This window comes from Rhineura floridana, chromosome 4 (genome assembly GCF_030035675.1).
Source record: "Rhineura floridana isolate rRhiFlo1 chromosome 4, rRhiFlo1.hap2, whole genome shotgun sequence".
NCBI classification, from domain to species: Eukaryota; Metazoa; Chordata; class Lepidosauria; order Squamata; family Rhineuridae; genus Rhineura; species Rhineura floridana.
In genome coordinates, this window is record NC_084483.1 from 69,927,954 (window position 1) to 69,953,247 (window position 25,294).

Sequence of the window (25,294 nt, forward strand, 5' to 3'; positions counted from 1 at the left end):
AAAAATACAGAATGGTCCTCCTCCACCTCAAATGCAGTCTTGCATTGAGCATACCATATACAGATATCAGGGCCTACAGAACTTTTCAAATACTTAGACCAAATACCCTAATAAAAGATAATGCACACTGTGGGATGACTGAAATTAAAAAATACCATCATCATAGTAGTGAAGCTAAAAGGGTAATGTGACTGAAGTTACACTAAAAGACAGTAATTTCATGTTGCTGATCCCTAATCTGATATGTTCTCATCTTCTTCTTTTCTTCTCTATTCCCTCTACAAAACAGAAATGCTGAAAAGAAGTAACACAATTGTAAGTTTGTGAGTTTCTAGACAGAGAACAAAGAAAACTTAATAGGAAGGAGGAAAGCAGATTTTTAAGTGCCAGCATCAATAACTGATAGAGAAGCATTATTTACAATATGAGCTATAAAGAATGAACTTGTGACAGCAATTAGAATAATTTCTGCATATAAGAATTGCAGGAACTGCCAGCAGATTCCTATCACATTTGTCATAATTACCTTTCAAGAAATAATGGTTAGCATATAAGTGGTACCCATATGAATGTACCTAACTCCTTCACCTCAAGCTGCCATTTAAAGGAAGGAAGGAAGGAAAGAAGGAAGGAAGGAAGGAAGGAAGGAAGGAAGGAAGGAAAGGAAGGAAGGAAGGAAAAGAAAATCGAGCTTTTATAAACATTTACATCTATTTATTTATAATTTACATCCGGCAACCCAGTTTAAAGGCTCTCTTTCCTCTAACTCACAACTTTGCAATAAAGCTAAGATTTAAGAAGCATGGCTATTTACCTGTTGTTTTTCCCCCAAGTTATTTCTGAGAAAAAACACACCTTTTAATTTTAAAGAGAAAACAACAGTACAATGACTGAGTGTCAAAAGTGTTATTCAATTTTGTACAACTGAGTATATTTTTTTGTAATTAAACACACACACACGCAGAGAGAAAACATTTGAGAAGGAATGTTACATCACCCACTATGCATGTCAGAGGACAAAACCTTTCCTAGGTTGAAGGCCTATCAACGTTTGCAAGGAAATGTCATGGAAACAAAAGCTCTCTCCATGGTAACATCATCCCTGGAACAGCACCTCACCACAACAACATCAAACAAATGGTGACCTTGTCCTGGAGCATAATGTTTTTTATTCTTCAAACTACTCAGTTTTGACTGTAAAGATTTCATCCATTAATTTCAAATATGCAGCTTTCAGTCTAAAGCTGAATATATACAAGAGCAAACTGATTAACAAGAGTGAACAAAGTGAGGTGCTGACAAAGGTTATTAATGTGTGGCGCTAAATCCTCAGTCCTTAAGGTACCAAAGCTTAGGTACACATTTCAGCTCTACTCATAAAGCGTACTGCCTCTTAGACAAGCTAGGGCTCTATGTATGCTACAGGAGCATGGAATATACCAGCGTGCATGGAATTCACAGCTTCCTAGGAATCTCACTTTTCTTTTTCATTCTCTCTCTCTTTTTTTAACAAGTTTCTAGCTTTCATGGCTTCTAAATATATGCCTGAAAGTGTATGGGCAATGCTTGCTGAAATCTCAGATTCAGAAAGATGGTTCAATAAGATTTTCAGAGGTTTGGGGGGGGGGTGTCAGGCTTTGTTGTGCTTGCTCTTATGACCAGAAAAGTCAGTTACACAAAATAGCCACAACTGCATAATAAGATAAATTCTTCAGATTTCTTTAGTTAGCGTAATTTCTACTTGTCACAGAACTAAAATTTTGGAAAGATTATGGACTGTGGAGGGACATACGTTTCAATTTTTTATACACATGGTTCTAGCAAGGAATATGAGTTTTTAGGGGCTTGTATGTCATCATCCACAACTTAATAAAACACCTCTCAGGGCCTTGGATGGGTGAACGTTTATTTTATATATTGATTATTCTTCCATCTTCAATAAGAACCTCAAGGCAGCTTGCAAAAGAAATCCATATAGATGGACTAGCTCAATATGAAGGAGATTAGAGCTCAGTTAATGATTTACTATGAATAATTTATAACAAGTTTAGCTCCCTTTCATTTGCAGAATATTCATAACCTGATCAAGAATTCCTCAAACGGCTGTCCAAAGATGTACTAAAATCTCTATGGATATTTTAGTTATGAAATGATGGCAAGTTTTAAAAAATGTAAACTACTTGTGCTTTATGTGACAAGTCAGCCAAACTACACTGTATTAATTCTGATCTGAAACTTGGTGCTCACATGCACACATAAGCCCCTCTTCCGGTATTCTTTAATCATGTCCAGTAAACACACGAGGGGTGTGGGGGGGGATGAATGAGATAGCTCCCTTGTTACTATTCTGAGCACCCTCCACAAGTTGCAGGACAATCTGCTAAAGTGAGGAGCCTCCTGAACTTGTGGAGACTCCCAGAATGTTTTGGAACCGCACCATCTATTTAAGCGTAGACCAGTCCACACAAGAGGTTCACTTTATGGACACTACTGCGACACCGCACAATAGACATGTAAGAACCACGTTATATAAGGAACTCACTGATCCATACTTACATGCTTGTAGCTTCTACCCAGAAAGCACAAATTCATTGTCTACAAAGAAGTCCTACAATACAATTATATCCAGACTTATTGGACAGAGACTCAAGACTTTAAAATGTACACCACACATTCTTCAGACTACAGTAACCACCCAACAAAGTGATCAATAAGGGCAGATTGGTACATAGGTATAATCTACTACAGGCAGACTGAGAAAGAGAAAACAATAGAACACCACTTGTTCTTAGTTACAGCTCCCAGGTAAACCAGTCAAATCTACCAATGATCTACAGTCCACCCTAGACAATGATATTTGCCTCTCACATTTGCTTACAGAAGGACCTCCAATCTTAAAACAGGACGCACCAGCAACAGGCCACATAATAGATATGTAAATACAGGGACCAGACTCTGCACCATATCCAGGTGTCAAATCCATCCACATGTCTACTATGCAACACTATCACAGGACAAAATAATGTGATTCACAACATCAAGAGTTCATTCACCGGCTCACCTTCCAATCTGCTATCAATTCCCTTCTGCATTTTACAGAAAATAGCCCACACTCTATGGCATCTTTCCCCAAACTGGTACCCTCCAGATGGTGTTGAACTCCAACTCTCATCAGTCCAGCCAGCATGACCAATGGTCAGTGATGAAGCGAGATGTAGTCCAAAACATCTGGAGAGCACCAGATTTGGGCAGGCTGATCTAGCTAGCACTGCTAGACTACATAAAAGAATAAATGAGCACAAATCTGATATTAAAAAATGGCAATAACCAAAAACCAGTGCATTTAAATATCCCATTGCACTCTATAACTGATCTTAAGGTGGCACTGGAACAAAGGAACATCAAAAGGAGACTGCAACTTAAAATCCCAAATTAAAATTCATCAAAAGGATCAATACTATCACTCATGGACTGAATAGAGACGAAGGATTTTTATCACACACTACATGTGTTAATTGACTTAACTCTGGGGGAGCAATAGGGGTGCCAAGTCTCCGATTTTCACCCAGAGACTCCAGATTTTTGGGGTCCTCTCTGGGTCTCTGGGTGAGTCACCTTAACCTCCAGACTCTCAGATTAAGTTTCTAGGTGGTCTGGTTCACGAAATATACACCAAAATATCAGCCACCTCCCCCCAACTTCTGTTAAAAGAGCCCGTAGCTGGCTGCTCTAACCCTGCCCTTTCAGGTTTGGAGCCAATAAGTGAAGTCAGGGTTGTGATTGACACAGGATTTGTTGACTTTCCAGCAGTAGCTAGACCACATTGAAAGGCCAGAAAACTGTTGTTTTTTCCTGCTTGTCTGAACATCTCATAAATTGAGTAAGTATATAGTTTCAGTCTTTTTCTCTCTTATGTGCAGGAGTCAAACAAGTTTAAATTTTCCTGGGCTGTTGAAGAGGGCACTGTTTTGAAAACCTTCCCAATATGAAACTTTAATCCAGTCCTCACTTTTCTGGGAGTAAAGCTGCAATGCTAATCCCACATACCCAGAGTAAGCCCCACTGAATTAAACAGGACTTACTTTTGAGTAGATATGGTTAGGATTGTGTTGTAAATTAATGGGACTTTTGAGCGAACCTAGCAAAGAATTGTGTTTGTGTTGTAAATGTTTCTCTCCACCTTCACTCCTATTTTTAAAGCAATTACGCAGCGCTTACTTAGGTATCACTGCTTTTATTATGTAGAAAACTAATACTGATTTTATTTTTCTAAAAAAAATATTCTGCAATGGCCAACTTGTTTTGACAATAAATTATTATATGGGGTGTAAGCATTTTACTTTTTCCTCTGTGTGTGTGTGTGGGGGGGGGTCTTTCCAACAATCCTGTGAGGTAGGGTTGCTGATTGGAAACCAATGCACACAATAAGAAATAAATCCCTTTAAAATCCAATAACCATAAGAACAAGTATAAACAGTTGCAAAACAGCTTAAAGTGGCATGATTCTGAATTTTGGGTTGTGCGAGTGAAGTTCCTTATCACTTGAGGTGCACTTCTGTGCAAGCTTCCCTGTTTGAGTAAGCCCCATTGAACATATTAGGACTTCTCAGTAAACAAACATAGGATTGCACTTTTAATATCTTTACAGATTGTGTAAAAACAATAGACATCATGCTTATATAAATATTTATTCATACTATATCCCAATAAGTATCTGATTTCACATTATGATTGTACCTTATTATTTCCTCTACATTTTAAGTATGCCCTTCTTCCTTGGAGTGGTCATGGTTCCCCTCTATTGTTTTCATCCTGATGGGCAGATAGACTGAGAGATGGTGAGTAGCCCATGGTCACCCAGTAAACGTTACAGCTCATTTCCATTTTAAAAAATTAATTAAAACTTCATGCAGGTGAAGTTTATTAGGTAGATCCACACTATATGTTTAAAGCACATCCAACTCACATTTAAACTGCATGACTTCTCCTAAAGAATCCTGGGAAGTGTGGTTTTCCCCTCACAGTTATAGTTCTCACCACCCTTAAACTACAGTTCCCATGATGCTGTGGTGTGATAAAAAAATAGCTTCTACATGTCTGGGTAGGCTTGCCTAAAACAAAAATGTTTTTAGCAGGTGCTGAAAGAAGTACAATAAAGGCATCTGCCTAATGTCAATAGGCAGGGAATTCCAAAGTGTAGGTGCTGCTACACTAAAGGATTGATTTCTTACAAGAGCAGAACAAGTTCTATGTGGCACCCGTAAATGGAAAGCACACCTTGAACTTGGCCTGATAGCAAATCAGCAACCAGTACAGATTTCAGAACAGATGTACTCTGCAGTGATGTTTGGAGCAGCCATATTAAAAGGTAAAGGCAGGGCATTCCAGGTAGGGGGTCCAATCCTGTTTTGATATGGATATCTTTGCAGAGGATGCCTAGTCAAGCCTTACCAACAGCACAATCTTAACCATATCTACTGAAAAGTAAGTTCTACTGAGTTCTATGGGGCTCATAGAATTGCAGCCTTCAGAGCCACCTGTCCTTACTCCTGTTTCCATCTAAGATCTCCATAATACTAACCTCCAGGCTGGATTACTATAATGCGCTCTATGTGGGGCTGTCCTTGAGGTTGGTCCGGAAGTTGCAGCTGGTGCAAAACACGGTGGTGAGACTGCTCACTGGGACAGGGTATCATCAACATGTCACCCCGCTGCTGAAAGAATTGCACTGGCTGCCCATTTGCTACTGGGCCAAGTTCAAGGTTCTACTTCTGGTGCACAAAGCCCTATACAGCTTGGGACCAGGATACTTGAAAGACCGTCGTACCCCTTATATACCCAGTCGAACACTGCGCTCTGCAGGTGAAGGCCTCCTGCAGATACCATCTTATCAGGAAGTCAGTTCTGCACAACATAGGAAACGGACCTTTAATGTGGTGGCACCTACCCTGTGGAATTCCCTCCTCTTAAATATTAGGCAGGCACCATCTCTGTTATCTTTTTGGCGCCTATTGAAGACTTTCCTCTTTCAACAAGCCTTTTAAGTTAAGACCTATCCCAGTCTGCGTCTGTGTTGGAATTGCTTTTAATATTTTTTTTTAAGATTTTTTTTCTAAACCATATGTTTTTAAAGCTTTTTTAAATAATGTTTTTAAAGTTGTTTTGTTTTAATGTATTTTAAGGTCTGTTTTTATGATGTTTTAAAGTGTTTTACTGCTTTTTTTTGCCACCCTGGGCTCCTGCTGGGAGGAAGGGCAGGATATCAATTAAATAACAAATCAACCAATCAATCAATCATCAATCAGTCAATAATACTAGGCTCCCTTCTTCCTACAATGGCCTTCTGGTGACTGGCCTGACCTGAGGGCACTTCATCCCTTCTTGCCAGAAGCAAGTAGGCTAAATTAAATGTTCCCTATCCAGGTTTCCTATGCAGGTGAGAAGGAATGATCCCGTCACTTCAGCTGGACCTGGGAACACTCTCTGTAAGTAAGTAGGCTAGATTAAATGTTCCCTACCCAGGCTCCATCTTTTCGCTAAGATTTCTATCTTAATGTCCAATCAGAGAAATGTTTTTGTTTAAATTGTATGCTCCAAGCAACTGGAGCTCTCCTCCAGCACCACATTTCAAATGAGACCATGGTATTCCCGATCTCTATGTATGCCCTCCATGGCGCAGAGTGGTAAGCGGTCTGCTCACAGCCGGAATTCGATTCCAATGGAAGGAGGAAGTCGAATCTCCGGTAAAAAGGGGTCAAGGTCCACTCAGCCTTCCATCCAACCGTGGTCGGTAAAATGAGTACCCGGCATATGCTGGGGGGTAAAGAAAGGCTGGGGAAGGAGCTGGCAATCCTACCCCATATATACGATCTGCCTAGCAAGCGTCGCAAGACGTCACCCTAAGAGTCGGAACGACTTGCACTATAAGTGCGGGGACACCTTTACCTTTATGTATGGATGTGAAAGTTGAACAATGAAAAAAGTGGAGAAGAGAAAGATCAACTCATCTGAAATGTGGTGTTGGAGGAGAGCTTTGCACATACCATGGACTGCGAAAAAGACAAATAATTGGGTGTTAGAACAAATTAAACCAGAACTATCACTACAAGCTAAAATGATGAAACTGAGGTTATCATACTTTGGACACATAATGACAAGACATGATTCAGTAGAAAAGACAACAATGCTGGGAAAAACAGAAGGGAGTAGAAAAAGAGGAAAGCCAAACAAGAGATGGATTGATTTCATGATGCCACAGACCTGAACTTACAAGATCTGAACAGGATGGTTCATGATGGATGCTATTGGAGGTCGCTGATTCATAGGGTCACCATAAGTCGTAATCAACTTGAAGGCACATAACAAAAACAAATGCAACAGGCCTTTCCACACTCTGACCATGCATCTCAGCACAACAAAGACCTGAGAGCAACCAATCCAGTATGCCTGCTATGCCCCTTTGAGGCACTCTGGAGCTATCACACTACTGTTAACAGTTCTCGGGTTTTTATAAAATGCAGGAAAATAAAAGAGACCAATGGAACCCTTAAGAATATAAGAAGAACCCAGTGGATCAGGCCAATGGATCAGGCCACTGTTCTCACAGTGGCCAACCAGATGCCCATTAGAAGTCCAAAAGCAGGACCTGAGCACAAGAGCTCTCTCCCCTCCTGCAGTTTCCAGCAACTGGTATTCAGAAATATACTGCTTCCAACCATGGAAGGAGAACATAGCCATCATGGCTACTAGCCATTGTTAGCTTTATCCTCCATGAATTTGTCTAACCCTCCTTCAAAACCATTCAAGTTGGTGACAATCACTGCCTCTTGTGGGAGCAAAAACTGTAATTTAATTGTTTGCTCTGTGAAGAAGTACTTTCTTTTGTCTGTTCTGAATCTTCCAACATTCAGCTTCATTGGATGTCCACGAGATCTATCCATCTCTATCCATTTTCTCTGTGCCATGCATAATTTTATACACATCTGTCATGTTACTTTTACTTGCCTTTTTTCCAAACCAAAAAGCCCCAAATGCTGCAACTTTTCCTCATAGGGGAGTTGCTCCATCTCTTTGATCATTTTGATTGCCCTTTTCTGAAACTCTTCTGAAACTCTTCCATTATCCTTTTTGAGATGTGGCGACCACAACTTTACTTAGTATTCCAAATGCAGCCGCACCACAGATTTATATGGCATTATGATATCGGACGCTTTATTTTCAATACCTTTCCTAATGATCCCTAGCATGGAATTAACCTTTTTCATAGCTGCCACACACTGGGTCGACATCCAGCGCTAAAGAAAGATTTATACGATCTGAAGAGAAACCACTGGGTCGACATCTTCAGAGAGTTAGCCATTACGACCCCAAGGTCGTAGTGGTCAGTTACTTCCAGTTCAGACCCCATAAGCATATATGTGAAATTAGATTTTTTTGCTCTAACATGCCTAACTTTACACCTGTTTACATTGAATTGCATTTGCCATTTTACCACCCATTCACTCAGTTTGAAGAAGTCCTTTCGAAGCTCTTTGTGATCCGTTTTTGTTTCAACAAACTTGCGCAATTTAGTATCATCAGCCAAGGTGACCACCTCACTGCTCACCCTTTACTCTAGATCATTCATGAACAAGCTAAAAAAAACACAGGTCTCAATACCAATCCTTGGGGGGCTCCACTTTCTACATTCCTCTATTGAGAAAATTGTCCATTATTCCTACTCTCTACATTCTGTTTCCTAGCCAGTTCCTGATCCATAAGAGGACCCCTCCTCTTATTCCCTGATTGCTAAGCTTACTCAGGAGTTTTTGGATTATTGGTTAAATTACCTTCCTGCTCTCCTGGCATCCATGGCCTGTAGTTGCTGCTGGATGCCATTTTATGGCTGCTGCAGTGATGAGATCCAATGAACAACAAGTGGAATGCTGGCCCCAAACTGTGACCCAGCAAAGTGATGACTGTTACTTGCCTCTTCTGCTACATTTAAAATGGCATCTGCCTGATTTGCTGCAGAATGCTATGGGCTGAGCTGCGCGAAATATGGGTTGCTGTGGCCGAGCAGCTGCTCCACCTTGCTCCCAGGTCTGAAGGCAGTGAGGTGAGAGGTAAGAGATGCAACAGAACATCTCCTTGGAGATGCCCTTTTTCTTAGGCTGGCGGGGGAGGGGTTTGAATGCAACCAAAGCATAGTCTCAGTCCCTGCCTGTAATGCCGCCTCTCTCCCACAAAGGTAATAAGCTGCTGAAATAAAATTCAAATGGTGTTGCAACAGCTTTCTGCAAGAAACTTGCTGCCTGCTAACCAGGCAGGGCTAGTTTGAGAGCTAAACGGAATGCCCTCCCTTTCATATCATTCTTGCTAGAGGCCATGCATATCAACCAAAGGGAGACACTTTCTAGAATTACAGACTGCTCCACCTTGGAACCACTGGAGAACGTTCAGTGAAAATGCAAAAGTGAAGCAAAATTGGAAAATATTATCTTAATGCTTGCACTTAAGGAAGAGATGCCACCAATTATTTTTATTTTTAAAAAATTCTGTTCTAGTCATGGATGGGGAGAGTTTTTCTCAGCTGTAGACATTAAATTTTAACTGACAGAAAGAGAAACTAGTTAACTTGCTTTTTAATGCTTCATTTCATTTGTTATCACGAAACAGTTGGAACTGGGAACAAACAGAAGACCACATGCAACTTAACATCAAGAGGGAGACCGTTAGCTCAAACAATTAATAAAAAGATGATACACACACCAGACCAATACATCTATTAAGATCTTTGTCATGCCTCCTCCATATATTTTCAGATAAAAGAATATGCAAACACCATAGAGAATAAAATGCATTGTCTAAACCACAGACACATATGGAGAAATAAAACAAAGTGGCCTAATTTCTCAGCTCTTCCTAAAACAAACTTTACTACATGGAAAACTAGATTTTATGTCTTTTCTAAACAGACAAAGGACAGTAAAATCCTCTTCAGCAATGAAAAAATGTGAAAAATGTTATTTCTAGGATAATTCAAAAGGATTTTTATAAAGCAAGGCACTGTAGGTGATACCTACTCCTAAAATGTTTTAAAGGTAGAAGGATCACTAGTACACATGAAACGCCACTGACGCTTTAACCCTGGTTAAGAGAGCAGGTTGCAAGAATGCATGCTATGAGCCTATCAGCTTTGAGAAGAGAAGACTGAGGGGAGATATGATAGCACTGTTCAAGTACTTAAAAGGTTGCCACATAGAGAAGGCCCAGGATCTCTTCTCGATCCTCCTAGAGTGCAGGACACAGACTAATGGGCTCAAGTTACAGGAAGCCAGTTTTGAACTGAACATCAGGAAAAGCTTTTTGACTATTAGAACGGTACAACAATAGAACCAATTAGCTAGGGAGGTGGTGGGCTCTCCAACACTGGAAGCATTCAAGAGGCAGCTGGACAGCCACCTATCAGGTAGGTTTTAATTTGGATTGCTGCATTGAGCAGGGGGTTGGACTCGATGGCCTCATAGGCCCCTTCCAATTCTATGATATGTTCGCACTCCGATGCAAATTTTCTTCAGCTGGCATTATGTATGGTAAATACTTATGTAGGCACCAACTTCAATCATGATTAACTTTGCTAAAGCATGCAACTATTTACCAGGATTTTGAAACAAGCTTCAAAAGTTTGGGCAAGTGAGAGAAGAGCAGGGGAAATGTGCACCTGAGAGGGTAGGGAGCCTGAGATGCAACAGCCTGATCCTGCTATCATTGTACATTGGCTGTTAGGATCAAGTAGAGAAAATGGATCTCCTTCCATATATAGCGGCCGGGCAGCAAATCTTATAGAAGGAAGTTAAGATATTCAAGCTCACCAGCACCCAAATTCCACTTCACTTCCTTTCTTTATGGCATGGTGCTCCAATTACTGAAAGCATTATAGAACAGAAAACTCAAAATGTGTTACTTAATCAGTGACAGCAATTAAACATACAATAGTATTTTTCTGGGAAACTAATGCCATCTGTAGATATGTTATTTCCTCAACAATGATGAAATGCTAATAACGTTCAAGTTTACAATACCACTGAGTGGAAATCTACCAAAAATGCAAGTCTAAAATGCACCAAACTATGAAGACAAACATGTAACATGGGTGAAACAATTCAGTATATGGTGGGAAATATACAGCTTGAATATTCCATTTTTATTTCTATCTAATCTAGTTATACAATATTTTCACATGGGGGTGTGGCTGCAGGATGCCAAGTGAGGCGAGGGCGTGAGCAAAGCAAAGATGGCTGGCAGGGGGTGGGCAACCAAGTGAGCAGAGCAGCCAGGTGTACAGAATGTGAGGCAAGTGACTGGTTATGGGGCAGGCAGGCGTGAAGCGAGCAGGCAAGCAACCGGGGGCAAGTGACGGCAGCAACCTAGGATGGATGCAGGTAAATGCCTTAAGTGTGGAAGCGGCCTAGGTGCACCATGTGGAGCTGTACAGAAACACCGTTTGTCAAGGGGGAAACAGCAGTGCAAGGCAGTGGCGGGGGCAGCAACACAGCACAGGAACAGGCAAGGAGCTTTAGTGGGACCATGGTGGCTAGCGTGTGCCAATGCCTGGAGGCACTGGGAGGAATTGTAAGGAGACTGTCAAGTGGAGTGGGGGGGCATTTGTGAGTGCCTTGGGGTACATTTGCTAGTGTATGTATTTCAGAGTCCGTGTGTGAGTTGTGTCCCTGTGTCCACTTGTTGGAGTGCCGGGGGGGGTGTACTTGGGGGTGCCTCAGGTGTGGAGGGGTTGGTGCATGAGCAGAAGGCACAGCACCCCCAGTTTAACATAAAAATTTAGAAGAGAGTAAATGGCAGGATTTCAATTTAGATTTGATATGAAAACGATGGTAAGAACCTAGATTTTACTTTGTAGTCTACAATGATAGTAGAAACCTTCCATTCCCCAAGAATTAGCTATCCAATTGACTGGTAACAAATGCATATGTTTATTGGGAATATTCGTATTTATTGCCCAGTGTAATTTATGAAGAGCCCTCACTCCCAAACAATAATCAAAATTGTTTCATTTATCTTGTAGGTGTTTGCCTTCCTTTTTTCTTTAAACAGCTCTTCATATCAGGACTCATGCATATCTGCATAGGACACAGAACAAATGATACTGATTGCAGGCAGTAGATATTACAGAGATATCAATATTAAATAATAATAATGCAAGGCCATCTACTTTTAATTACAGTAAGTAGAGCCAAATCGTAGCTTTGCATGCACAGTTTCTAATTAACATTATTGAAAAATCTCTTGCCAGCTCACATAATGGTTTTCTTAAAAATCATAAAGAACTAAGAAACATAGATCACCAATTATACCCTAGGAGGTGGTTTAGGGAAAATTGCTTCTGTGGTATAGTACAAAACATAACCTTTTGGAGCCATTTAATAGATTATTAACCAGCAGAATCTGAAGTGCACTTTTACAATGCTGCACAGTGATGAATTTGCCCTGCTTGGTATGCTGTAAATTACTAATAGGCCATTATGGATTCCAGCTAGCTGAGAATTTACAGGGTTTTACAAAATATTTGTGATTTAAAGCTAACTTTATTCCTTTAATTTCCAGTCATTTTGCTTCTCCCTGACACATGGGATACAAAGTAAAATGTATTTCAAAGCGCCATGGACTATTTTCTATTTAAAGTTCAAAGAATTTTGAAGGTACCCTGAAATTTACTAGCTTATTTTTGGTAACGTGGCCAGTTTAATTTAGTGAGATATAAGTTAAACAGAAAGATTAGAAAAAATGTGCTCTTTAAAAGGAATCTGAAGTGTATGCATTAAAAAGGTTCAGTTGATTTAGGCTGCAATCCAATACACAGGGAGTAAGAATCATTGAACCCAATGGAGCTTACTTCTGAGTAGACAAGTATTGGATTGCACCCGTAATGTATTTAAGAGTCCATGAAAATCTCATTTTTTTTTTTTTTTTTTTTACAGAACAGAAGTTTCTAATTCTTCTTTATCTTTCGCAATATGCAGTCACAAATCATTTTAGGGAAGGTTTATAAATGAAAATATTATCTCTTCCCTTTTCAAAGAGAGTCAATAATGTTCTATGCAATAGGTAAATCAATTTTGCAGAGATTGCTTGCTTAAAGATCAAGTGGCCTCAACAGCCAAAAAAAGACATCCTACCAAAAGCTATAATTTCCAAAGCAGCTGTCCGAAATAATTTGTCTTAACAGTGGGCATTGTGATTTTTCTGAGCTGTATCATTTAAAAAGAAGGAAAGGTTTTGGAAGTATCAGTTTGAACAAATGATAACACTGGCAAAATGGGCATGTGAATGAGAATTTATAAAACTGCAATCTTGTTTAAAAGGAATTTTTTTACTGAATTAGTACAATTTTCCTCTAAGAAAAGAATGGAGATTTATAAATAAATTTGCATTCTCATTGTACACATTTGCGTTTTGCTCATGCTTTCCTATACAAGTGGGAGGGCAGAGGAAAAAGATGAGCAAAATAAAAGCAAGGGGTCACAAAAAAAGAAAAACAAGCAAAACAATGGCAAGGAAGTAGCATTTCATTTTCTCTCCCCAGAGCACATACTCATGTCAACATTGTGCATGTTACAGACAGGAAGGCCTTAGGCACTTCCTTCTGCTATAATCAAAGCATATTTTAAATGCTATTAAAAATAACTTTGTAAAAAGTCCTTAGTCTGACAGTGCTATACATAAAATAATAATACTGGGATGGCCATGGGTTGTTTTTTTGACAGTTTAACTGCAGCTCTTGAGCCAACAGGTGTCTGCGCATTTTGCAGCTCTGGGCATCCACCCTGAAATGCTGATAATTCCCTGCCCTCTGCAACCACATGGGCTGTAGGTGGACAATGCTGGGCTTCAGGAGAGAGAAAAGGTAATTTCAGAGGCATAGACAAACTGCTAGGCCAGGGGTGGGAAACCTCCAGCCTTCAAACCAATCATGGACCTTCAGGGGGTCCCATTTGACCCGAGGCTATTTCCCCAAATTACTCCCATCTGCCCATCAGCTGACATCACTGGTGAATATTGTGTGAATAGTCATCCTGGCAATGAGCTGGACATCTCACCACCATGTAGTCGCCCTTTCTAATTTGATGCTAGAGTTTGCTGTGGCATTTAATCCACATTCACGTAACGGTGCTGGAAAACATTGTTCATATATTTGTTTATTTAAAGTAGTTTTAAGCATGACTATCATCATCAAGTTGTAAGAAATGCAAATATGAAGAAAATTGAAGTTTAAGCAGAATGGGAGGAAGATATTGTATTCACTGTTAAAGGAGACAAACTCCTGCTCCTTATCTGCAATGTATCATTCACTCACTATAAAGCAAGCAACCTGAAATGCCATTATGAACCAAATTACAAAAATGTTTCATTTGAATACCCTCCTGGATCACAGTAAAGGAAAAATAAGCTAACTACATAAAATATGCCTAAACAGTCAACAAACATTACTTTCTACATTTGTTAGAGAAGCTGACAAAACAACTGAAACCTTTATGTTCATATTATTTTATATTATTAATCTAAACATTAATTAATGTTTAACACATGAAATGCTTGTGCATATTTTGTGGTCCTCAAGCTTCTGATGGCTGTGGTCTGTGGCTCAGGGAGTCTGAAACTTTGGCCACCCTGCTAAACAAAGTTCACAAAATCATGTTGGCAATGTAGGTTCTTGTGTTCAGATGTACAGAGGAAGGGATATAGACCAGAAAATGAGACAACCACACAAGATCACCCTATTTTCTAAGGTGGGTTTCTAAAGTTGTAAAGGTTTATACATTTACATTAAAAAAGGATTTACACCTAAAGAGTATCTAGAAACAGAATATAGGGGGGGAGGTACCCTAAGAGCTTCACGTTTTCTAAAGGTTTAAAGGCATTTAAGATATCGTTTGCAATCAATAATATACTTTGATATAAAACAAAATGGACATTAGAAGATATTTCAAAACTGTCATTGCCAGTCAAAGGCAACTGCAGCATCTTAGTGAGAGAAAGTGTGTGTAATCTGTCTTCCATGCATTTTACAAAAAGACAAATTTTACATTGGTTATAATGCACAATAATCCATTAAGGCATTACTGTGTATTCTAGCTCATAGAAATACCATTGTTGTTGTTACTATTATTACTATTATATTTATTGCCCACTCTTCACCATTAGGTCCCAGAGCAAGTTACAGAAATTTAAAATACAATATTAAAAACCATTAACACACAGTACATTCACAGGAGTAAGGTGGGTCCTGAAAACATATCTCGGCTCCCGAAGGCATTTTTAACATTTGCTGAAAACTGTATAATGAAGGTGCCAGACACACCTCTGTAGGCAGAAAATTCTATAACTTAGGGGCAGCCACAGAGAAAGCCCAGGTCACACACACACACCGAACTTCTGAGGGTGGCGGAACTACCAAGAAGGCCTCCTCTGCTGATCTTAACACCCAAGAGAGTCTGTAGGGAAGGAGACAGGGCTTAAGTCTTTGGGGGCTTTAAAGACTAATGCGAGAACCTTCAATTGGGCCTGGAAATGAACTGACAATCAATGTAACTGTTTTAGAACAGGGGTTATATGAGTTCTAAAAGCAGCGACAGTAATATGGCCGCTGCATTTTGGACCAGCTGATGTTTCCAAGTCATCTTCAAGGGCAGCTCCAAGTACAGCGTGTTGCAATAATCCAATCTGGAAGTTACTGTTGCCAAGTCAACTCCATCCAAAAGGGGCCGTAGCTGGTGAACCAGCCAGAGATGGAAATAGGCACCCCTAGCCACCGAGGCCACCTGAGCCTCCAGTGACAATGTTAGATCAAGAGTACAACCGATATGAGGGATCTGGATCCTGTCTGGGCTATAGAGGTCAGACTGACTGCCAATGGTGCTCAACTGCTGCAGAAGCCTGGGCAGTTATCATAAACCCAGAATATGTTAACTCATCCTGCCACTTAGTTACAAGACTCTATAATGTATTTTACCTATAAATAACCCCCCCAAAAAAATGGAATTGACAGATCTGTGGCTCTGCTTCCTGTACAGTGTCTACTCCTAAATAAAACACCAACAAACTAAGAATTAAGATTTCTCTCTTACAGAATTTCATTTCCATCAGATGAAAGAAAGACGTCATTTTCCGTGACTTGTACAAAAACTAGGGTTTAACACTAAAGTTATGATGTACCTGTCAAATTTGTATTTATGTTTTATACAGGTTTATGGGTGATAAACATGCTTTGTTTTAAGCCTTTTCAATGTCACCACAATTTGAAGCAAGGAAGGTAATATTCCATTCTGTTGCTTTCCTGTATATTTTCAAATCAATATATATCCAATTCCTCCTGTTAACAAAAAAATATTTTTGCTAGAGAATTTCCACAAGTCAGAAATAAAATAACCAAGATTTGTATGTAGCCATTCAATGCCAGCCTTATTCAATCCTCTAACACATTCACTCAAAAGCTATTTGATCAAATATCCATAAAGACAGGAAAGTACAAGGAATATGCTCTTTGTATTAAGGTTTTTGTATGAAGAGGTGCATGTGTAAAAATATGCAACCCCATATATGATTTGATATACTGTTGTGAAAGTTTCAAGATAAACACAGAATACTACATATGGAAGCCAACTGCTTCTTCACAGAATGGATTTTGGGTCAAATAAACAACATTTTTCTGGCAGCAAATGAAGAAATTCTCAACAGCACAAGCTGATGGATCCCCATATTAAAACAATTATACAATGATTTTAAAAAATCAAAATAATGACAACTTACTCCTATAGGCTGAAAAATTAGTCCATCCACTTCATGACTCACTTCTCTAGCAAAATTTCCCTCAAGAAGCTGTAAGAAACATCAAATGATATTTGGTTTTACAATCATAAAGTAAAATAATCCATGCCAAAAATAAGACACAGACATAGCATCCAAATCACTGTAATATAGCATTTACTGGAAAAGACTGAATTCCAGTATTTAGCACTCATAAGAAAAGCAGATGAATTTAGAAGAAAAAAGGCATAATGAAAGCCATCAACTAATTATTTTTTTCTAAAGAATGCATGCTGAAGATTGCAAAAGATGTAGGGCTACTTCAGACTCAACAACCCTCCATCTGATAAAGCCTTGTACCCATGTGCTCTATCCTTGCCTCCATGGAAGCCTAGCCATCAATAGTCCAAAAACTTTCCAAGGAAAATGTGTAGGAACATATGAACTGTCCCTATATGGTTTGCACTTTTTTTTACCTGTTTCACTTGACCCAATGGTTGTGTTCGGGCATAACAATAAACAATGACATATAATTGAGACTCCTCCTGATCATGCAGGAGGGGGAGAGTGGAGAACACATGTTCTCAAAATGAAACATCCTCATAATGACAAATAACTGTTTATCATTATGTAGTAATGTGGTCTATATGTTCTTTTTGTAGGCCATCTCGCTTTTGAATAGTCTTTCCAAAGCCACATGTTTTCCATCCTTCAGCTGGCTCTCTTCCTGTTAGCTTGTGGAAGTGTGAAGTATTTATTTGTAAAGATTTGGTTATAGAACCCTAAAATATCTAGAGGTAAAAGTCTGCTGAGGTGAACATTTTGAATTGGGGGTAGGGTTGCCAGACAGCCAGTGTGGCGTAGTGATTAGAGTGTTGAACTACAACCTGGGAGACCAGGGTTCGAATCCCCACACAACCATGAAGCTCACTAGGTGACCTTGGGCTGCCTCTCAGCCTCAGAGGAAGGCAATGGTAAACCACCTCTGCATACCGCTTATCATGAAAACACTATTCATAGGTTCACCATAAGTTAGAATCAACTTGAAGGCAGTCCATTTCCATTTTAGGGTTGCCAAGTCTCCAATTTTTGCGCAGAGATTCTGGATTTTTAGGGTCATCTCTGGATCCCTGGTTGAGTCACCTTAATCTCTGGACTCTCTTGGTAGTCTGGTTCACGAGAGATACACCACAACGTCAGCTGTCTCCCTGCAACTTCTGTTAAATGAGCACATAGCTGGCCACTCTAACCCTGCCATTTCAGGTTTGGAGCCAATAAGTGAAGTCAGCATTCTGATTGACAAGAGATTTGTTGACCTCCAGGCAGTAGCTAGACCCCACTGCAAGGCCAGAAAACTGTTGTTTTTTTCCTGCTTATCTGAACATCTCATAAACTGAGTAAGTATATAGCTTTCAGCAGGAGCAAAAGTCTTTTTCTCTCTTGTGTGCAGGAGTCAAACATGTTTAACTTTTCCTGGGCTGTTGAAGAGGGCACTGTCTTGAAAACCTTCCTAATATGAAGCTTCAATCCAATCCTCATTTTTCTGGGAATAAAACTAGTGCTAATCCCACATACCCAGAGTAAGCCCCATTGAATTAAACAGGACTTACTTTTGAGTAGATATGGTTAGGATTGTACTGTAAACTAATAGGAAGTTTGAGTGAACCTAGCAAAAAATTGTGTTTGTGTTGTAAATCTTTCTCTCCCCCTACAATCCTATTTTAAAAGCAATTAGGCAGGGTTTACTTAGGTATCACTGCTTTATTATGTAGGAAACTAATAATGACTTGATTTTTTAAAACAATTGTTCCGCATTGATCAACTGGTTTTGACAATCAGCTATTATATGGGGTGTATGTATTTTTATATTTCCAGAGTGTGTGTTTATGGAGTCTTTCCAACAACCCTATGAGGTAAGGTTGCCAATTGGAAACCAAGGCACCTCAGAATCAGAAATAAATCTCTTTAAAATCCAATAACCATAAAAACAAGTATAAACAGTTGCAAAACAGCTTAAAGTAGCATGATTCTGAATTTTGGGTTGTGGAAGTGAAGTTCCTTATCACTTGAGGATGCAGTTCTGTGCACGCTTCCCTGTTTGAGTAAGCCCCATTGAATACATTAGGACATACCTCTCAGTAAAGAACCATAGGATTGCACTATAAATATCTTTACAGGTTGTGTAAATAATAAACATGTTTGACAGTCATGCTTATATAAATATTTCTTCATACTATGTCCTGATAAGTATCTGATTTCACACTATGATTGTACATTATTATTTCCTCTGCATTTTAAGTGTGCCTTTCTTCCTTTGGGTAGTCATGGTTCCCCTCTGTTGTTTTCATCCTGATGGGCAGATTAGGCTGAAAGATGGTGAGTAGCCCATGGTCACCCAGTAAACTTTATAGCTCATTTCCATTAAAAAAAATAATTAAAATGATTTACATGCAAGCAAAGTTTACTAAGTAGATCCAAATAATACATTTAAAGCACATCAAACTCACATTTAAAGTGCATGACTTCCCCTAAAGAATACTGGGAAGTGTACTTTTCCCCTCACAGTTATATTTCCCACCACCTTTAACCAACTAACGTTCCCAAGATTCTGTGGTGGGATTCATGTGCTTCAAATGTTGTTGAATGTGCTTTAAATGAATGGTGTGGATCTGCCATAGGTATGATGTGCATTCATTAGTGAACTGAAAAGAACAATTTTAAAAGATACGTTTTTAAATAGGGGAAAGGCTCAGTGGTAGGGCATATGCTCTGCATGTAAAGGTCCAAAACTCAATTTCTGGAAAAGACTATTGCCTAGAAGCCTGGAGAGCCAATGCTAGTCCATGTTATCAGTACTGAGCTAGATGGTACCAAATGGCCTGAGTCGGTATAAGGCAGATTCCTTTGTTCCTAAAAGTGGAAAGAGACCCAAGGGCCACAGTGACCCCAAAATTTATTTAAGTATTTTATTTAAAACATTTATATACTGCTTTATTGTAAAGAATCCCAAAACCATTTACAGAAGAAATTAAAACAATAAACATTTTGGCAAAAAAAGTTAAAAGGAGGTATTTAAAAACATTCAAAATAAGAAAACCACCAATAAGTTTTTAAAAAACAACAATAGCTTCTACACGCCTGGGTAGGTTTGCCTAAACAAAAATGTTTTTAGCAGGTGCTGAAAGAAGTACAATAAAGGCATCTGCCTAATGTCAATAGGCAGGGAATTCCAAACCGTAGGTGCTGCCACACTAAAGGACTGATTTCTTACAAGAGCAGAACAAGTTTTCAGTGGCGCCTGTGGTATGGAAAGCACACCTTGAACTTGGCCTGATAGCAAATCAGCAACTAGTGCAGATTTCAGAGCAGAGATATCATGTGCTGATAGGGTCTCACTCATGTCAGCAATTGTGCCACAGCATTCTGCGCTAACTGCAGCCCCCAGGTCAGGCTGTGCAGCATGGAGATTTCTGTGACCTTGGCTGACTAGCTGCCAGGATTTTTTTAGTTTGGGCTTTTGGTTAGGAACCCGGACTTCTTGTGGGATGCTGAGTTTTCTGCCTTACTCATAGGAATCTTGTGTTTGATATCGTATTGCATATAGGAAATCATCACTGCCTTTTTCTTTTTCTATTTACATTTCATTTACCTTTAACCTCACTCTCTTAAATCCACAGAAGCAACAATAGTGGTTCTATACTCTCAGCTCAACCCCCTTAAACCCATTGATGATGCAGCTGGTTGGTTGCATGTCAGCTTGTTTCTTGCCCAATAATGGTAAAAAAGAATTCACATACTGGGAAGTGTGGCTGCAATTGTTGTTGTTCCCAAGCTTCTGCCTGTGAAGGTAGACCAAACTATGTGAGTTTTCTCTCTGCCGATTATTGCTCACTGGAATTGGGTTGGCTGTCAAAGTGCGTTTATAACAGCCCACAGGTAAGACAGAAAATGGGAGAGAATCTGCTTACTCTTACTCATTTCTCAAGCCTATTTCTGAACTGAATAGTCAAACCTGAAAAGAAGTTTGCAGCAGCCATGTTAAAAGATAAGGGCAGGGCATTCCTACCACAGGGTTGCCAACCCTGCTTAGATATGGATATCTTTGCAGAGTATCCCTAGTCAAGCTTTACCAACCTCACAATCCAAACCATATCTACTCATAAGTAAGTCCTATTGAGTTCTCTGGGGCTTAGCCCCTTAGTAAGTGTGTTTAGAATTCCAGCCTTCAGGGGCAACCATCTTCACTCCTGAGTGCTCCCATCTAACATCTCCACAACACTAGGCTCCTTTCCTCCTACAATGGCCTTCTAGTGACTGGCCTGGCCTGAGCACACTTAAACCTTTCTTGCCAGAAGAATGTAGGCTAGATTAAATGTTCCCTACCCAGGCTCCATCTTTTAGCTAAGATTTCTGTCTTAATTTCCAAACAGAGAAACGTTTTTGTTTGAATGGTATGCTCCAAGCAACTATGGTTGATGCTTACTGTATCATACTTAATAACATCACTAGGGCCCGCCACCTGACTTCACTAGGGCCCACTCCTGAAATCTCAGAGTTTGGGATGCTTCTGACCTGGCAACCTAGTTGGGATATTTTTATACAAGGTGCTTAAACATGCCTCTGGAGACAAAAATTATTTCACAACAATCTGTGGGATTAATAGGACTCTTAAAAGCTGCCCCTCAATTGAAACTAAAGAGTATTTCCATTTAAAAAAACTAGAACACTGTGCTTATTCTGCCCGAAGATAAAAGGTGAACACTCATTGCAATGCTAAAAACCCTCCACTAAAAACAAGCTCCATCTTTCCAGAGCTTTGCAGATCAAAAATGCTGGAATGGCATCACAAAGCATAATTGGTTGAGCAGCTTGCTGATTTAAAACATACCTATAATACAAATACTTGCCAAATGAAATATAATTCACACTAAGGAACATATTCATTTTAGTCACTGAGATCAAATGAGCAGAGCTTGAATACATGCTCTGTCTTCAACTAGTTGAATTCTATAAGTATTACAGGAGATATGCAGGCTTTTGAAAACTTTATGGATGCTATTATGGTAATGCATTTTTTTTAGAGTTTGGAGAAAATTGTCTGCTCATATTTGCAAAGGAGGATTACCAAGTATGCTCTGTGTATTGATGACCCAATCAAAATGCATGGGCAGAGCAATCCAACATGGAGGAAGCCAACAGGAGTGCAGCTGGTGGAAGGGAAGGCAACATAAGAGGCCGCCACATCCTACCTCGATTCCAGAGCCTCGAGGAGGGGAGCACACTGGCTGCACTAGCAGAGCTCAGTAGTAGGAAAAAAGATGCGTGATTCCTTCCATCGCCCTTTCTCCTGCATAGCATTTGCTGGGATGGGGGCTGCAGAACAGAGCTGAATGGAGCCAGGATACGGCATAAGTTCCCCTCCACTCAGTTCTGCCCCCGACACAACTCCAGAATGCCCCTTTTTCAGACCTTGCATCAGCTGTGGCTATGCCTGGGTGGTGGCGGAATGTCCTGGCGGCTGTGAGGCTGTGCCCAGCTGGGAGATTTCTGCTGGTGCAGCCCAGCTACACCAGCACCCGCCCTCCTCTGCCGCAGCTAGGCTGTACGCTGAATCCCCTCAGTCCAACATAACTACCAAGAGGATTGTGCCCTTAATGAATAGAGCAACTACACGTGTAGGTATTGAAAAAGACTACATTATAAAACAGTAGATGTTAAGAAATTCATAATAAGATAAGATTGAGTGTGTTGCTATTTTTACTGCTCTTACACATTCTACTTATCCTAGATCAGAGATTTGTTGAATAGAATATTAAAAGTATTTTATAAAAAAGTAATTTATAGGAATCTAAAATAAAGAAAAATAATCAAAATTCAGGCTAGCATGAAGTCAAATTTCACTTGGAATTGTTTCAAAAGGTTTTTGAAGGGAGCACTCACAGTAACTTCAATTTTAAGAGCCAATAAGAAATATGCTATTAACATTTTCATATAAGTTATTTTTATTAAAATATTTATATATACATTCTTTGCCATTCACATGGCACTCACAGTGACTTATAACAAAACATCCACCTCACAATAGTTTTACATTGTGGCTAAAAAACCCCACAGTTAAAAACAATGTAGCCCATGAGGAGAGTGGTCTGGAAAAGCCAGATTTTCTCCTGAAGATGAAAAATCAATAGTGAATGAGCCTGATGCACCTTACCTTGGAGAACATTCTATAGTGCAGTTGCCACTATGAAAAAAGCCCAGCCCCTTGTCATTGTAATCCTCAACTTTGAACAGGATGAGATGCAGTACAGAATAGGAACTTTCCCACAGATATAAAAGTACAGGGAGATACATATGAGAACAGGCACTGTCAGTGCACTGCAAATGAGATGCAAAACTAATTTGGCAAAAGATCATAAAATAACATACACCTGGTGTGATTCTTGTTCTGGTGATTATCGAATGACATTTTTAAAAACCACTAACAATGTTTATATAATGTTTATATAAACTTATACATCTAGGGTAGGGAATAGGATCAGGCTAGATCCCCTACCAGCTATTTTGACAGGTAGGCCAGTCCACCTACCTGTCAATCACATGACATCACCATAACATCAAGTTCAGCTGATCCCAAGCAAGGCTTCCAATTTTGTTAGAATTAACTATTTCTAGAGAGCCAGTGTGGCATAGTGGTTAGAGTGTTGGACTACGACCTGGGAGACCAGGGTTCAAATCCCCACACAGCCATGAAGCTTGCTGGGTGACCTTGGGCCAGTCACTGCCTCTCAGCCTCAGAGGTAAATCACCGCTGAAAATCTTACCACTTACCCTGAAAATCCTATTTATAGGGTCGCCGTAAGTCAGAATCGACTTGAAGGCAGTCCCAACTATTTCTGAAATAAATCTGCAGCAGGTTTCATCACTTCCAAATTTCAATTTTGTGAAACAAAATGTATGTTCACCACTTTCCCTTTTAATACTGTCTCTACAGTTAGGGAATTTCTTGTCTCGTTCATCCTCAATACCCTTTAGCTGATAAAGTTTAGATGGTGCCCAAGTTTATCCATTTTACAGATAGGGAGATACATGATTTGACAGGCTCATCCAATGAATTAATAGATGATCCTGGATTTCAACATAGATCTCTCTGGCATATGTGAAGCAAGCATTCAGATCAGTGCAATGGATCCCTAATAACAGAGAGTTCCACCTAGAGTGGCTTGCACTCTTGCCAATGGATGGGTCACTTTTTGCTAGATGATCTGAGCACTAGACACAATTGCTCTTAAATGCATTCTCTTTCTTCAATACTCAGCTCCTTGGTTTACCACTAGGAACTTAGGAACAACAAGATGCTACAATGGCTGGAACACAGGTATTTGAAGATGCCCAGTGCAACCAAACATCTTAGAGGGGGTTTTACCTGAAGAGTAGGATAAAAATTGAACTTAAAGCAAACAAACAAAATGACAGCAGTGAGGAGACACTATTGTATTTCTCCAGTCAAGAGAGACATAAAGTGAAGCAACATTTGAAGCAATTGCAGCACTCTGTTTACTGTTGTCCCAGCCATTGTAACAAATCAGAGTGAAATGGTTATGCTTTGTCTCGTTTCTTCTTTTTTCTCGAGAGAAGGAAAAGTGAGAAAGTATTCATATTTGGAAATAAGAGTAGTGGGAAGGGGGATGACGACAAGACTAACCCCTCCCCAGACAAGCCATGACAAGCCATTATGTTGCACCAACTTGGAATACAATTACTCTAAATGGCTAATCTTTCAACATATTAGGTCAGGCTGGCCGTTGCAGAGAAGGAAAGTTCACTGTACAAAACTCTAAAGACAGCACAATATTATTATAACTAACTATAAATTACAACATAATTGATTTTTTCCTAAAAAAAACACAAGGAAAACAGTATGAAGCTGCTGCTCACTAATAGCATCGGCTCACTAATTACTATCCATGATTCATTAGTAGCATTCCAAACCTGATTCATGTCAGGTCAAGTTTAACATATGACGGGGTTTATTAGTAATGCTTTGCTATCCCACAGCTTGTCAGTCTTTCACAGCGAGTGCCATCTGTTACATGAGGAAATAAGTCAGAGCACTGGTAACTCTGACTTACTGCAAGTCACTAATGTAGGCTTTCACAGTTGTTCAGGACAGTTAAATCAGGACAGTATTACAAAACATGTCTTACAAGTGTTTGCTTACTTTAAAGGCTATTCATACTATTACATCTTATTTCATATAAATTTCATATAACTTCATATAACAGTCATGGAAAATGAAATATATTCAATCTTAAAATGCAGGATTATTACTTACTGTAAATTATTCAAACCCAAGTTCCATACAATTATAAAACACTGTATGAAAGTAGTGTTCAATTTACAGAGTTTTTATAATCAACAAATAATCCTAAATTGTAGAGCTAGAAATTGTAGACTGGGCTGCATTCCCCATGGCTCATTTAGCATGTGCCAC

At 39.5% G+C, this 25,294-nt stretch overlaps 1 protein-coding gene across 4 annotated transcripts in view; it reads right to left on the reverse strand.

Annotated features, from left to right (window-relative positions):
* RNGTT (RNA guanylyltransferase and 5'-phosphatase) overlaps positions 1-25,294 on the reverse strand; it is a 272,562-nt gene that overhangs the window by 98,686 nt on the left and 148,582 nt on the right. For 2 of the 4 annotated variants that reach the window (XM_061623302.1, XM_061623300.1), the window contains exon 12: positions 16,807-16,875. The exons of the other annotated variants lie outside the window; for them this stretch is intronic. In XM_061623302.1, the coding sequence (XP_061479286.1) occupies positions 16,807-16,875 (69 nt within the window). The remainder of the gene's footprint in view (positions 1-16,806; positions 16,876-25,294) is intronic. 4 annotated transcript variants of the gene reach the window in all.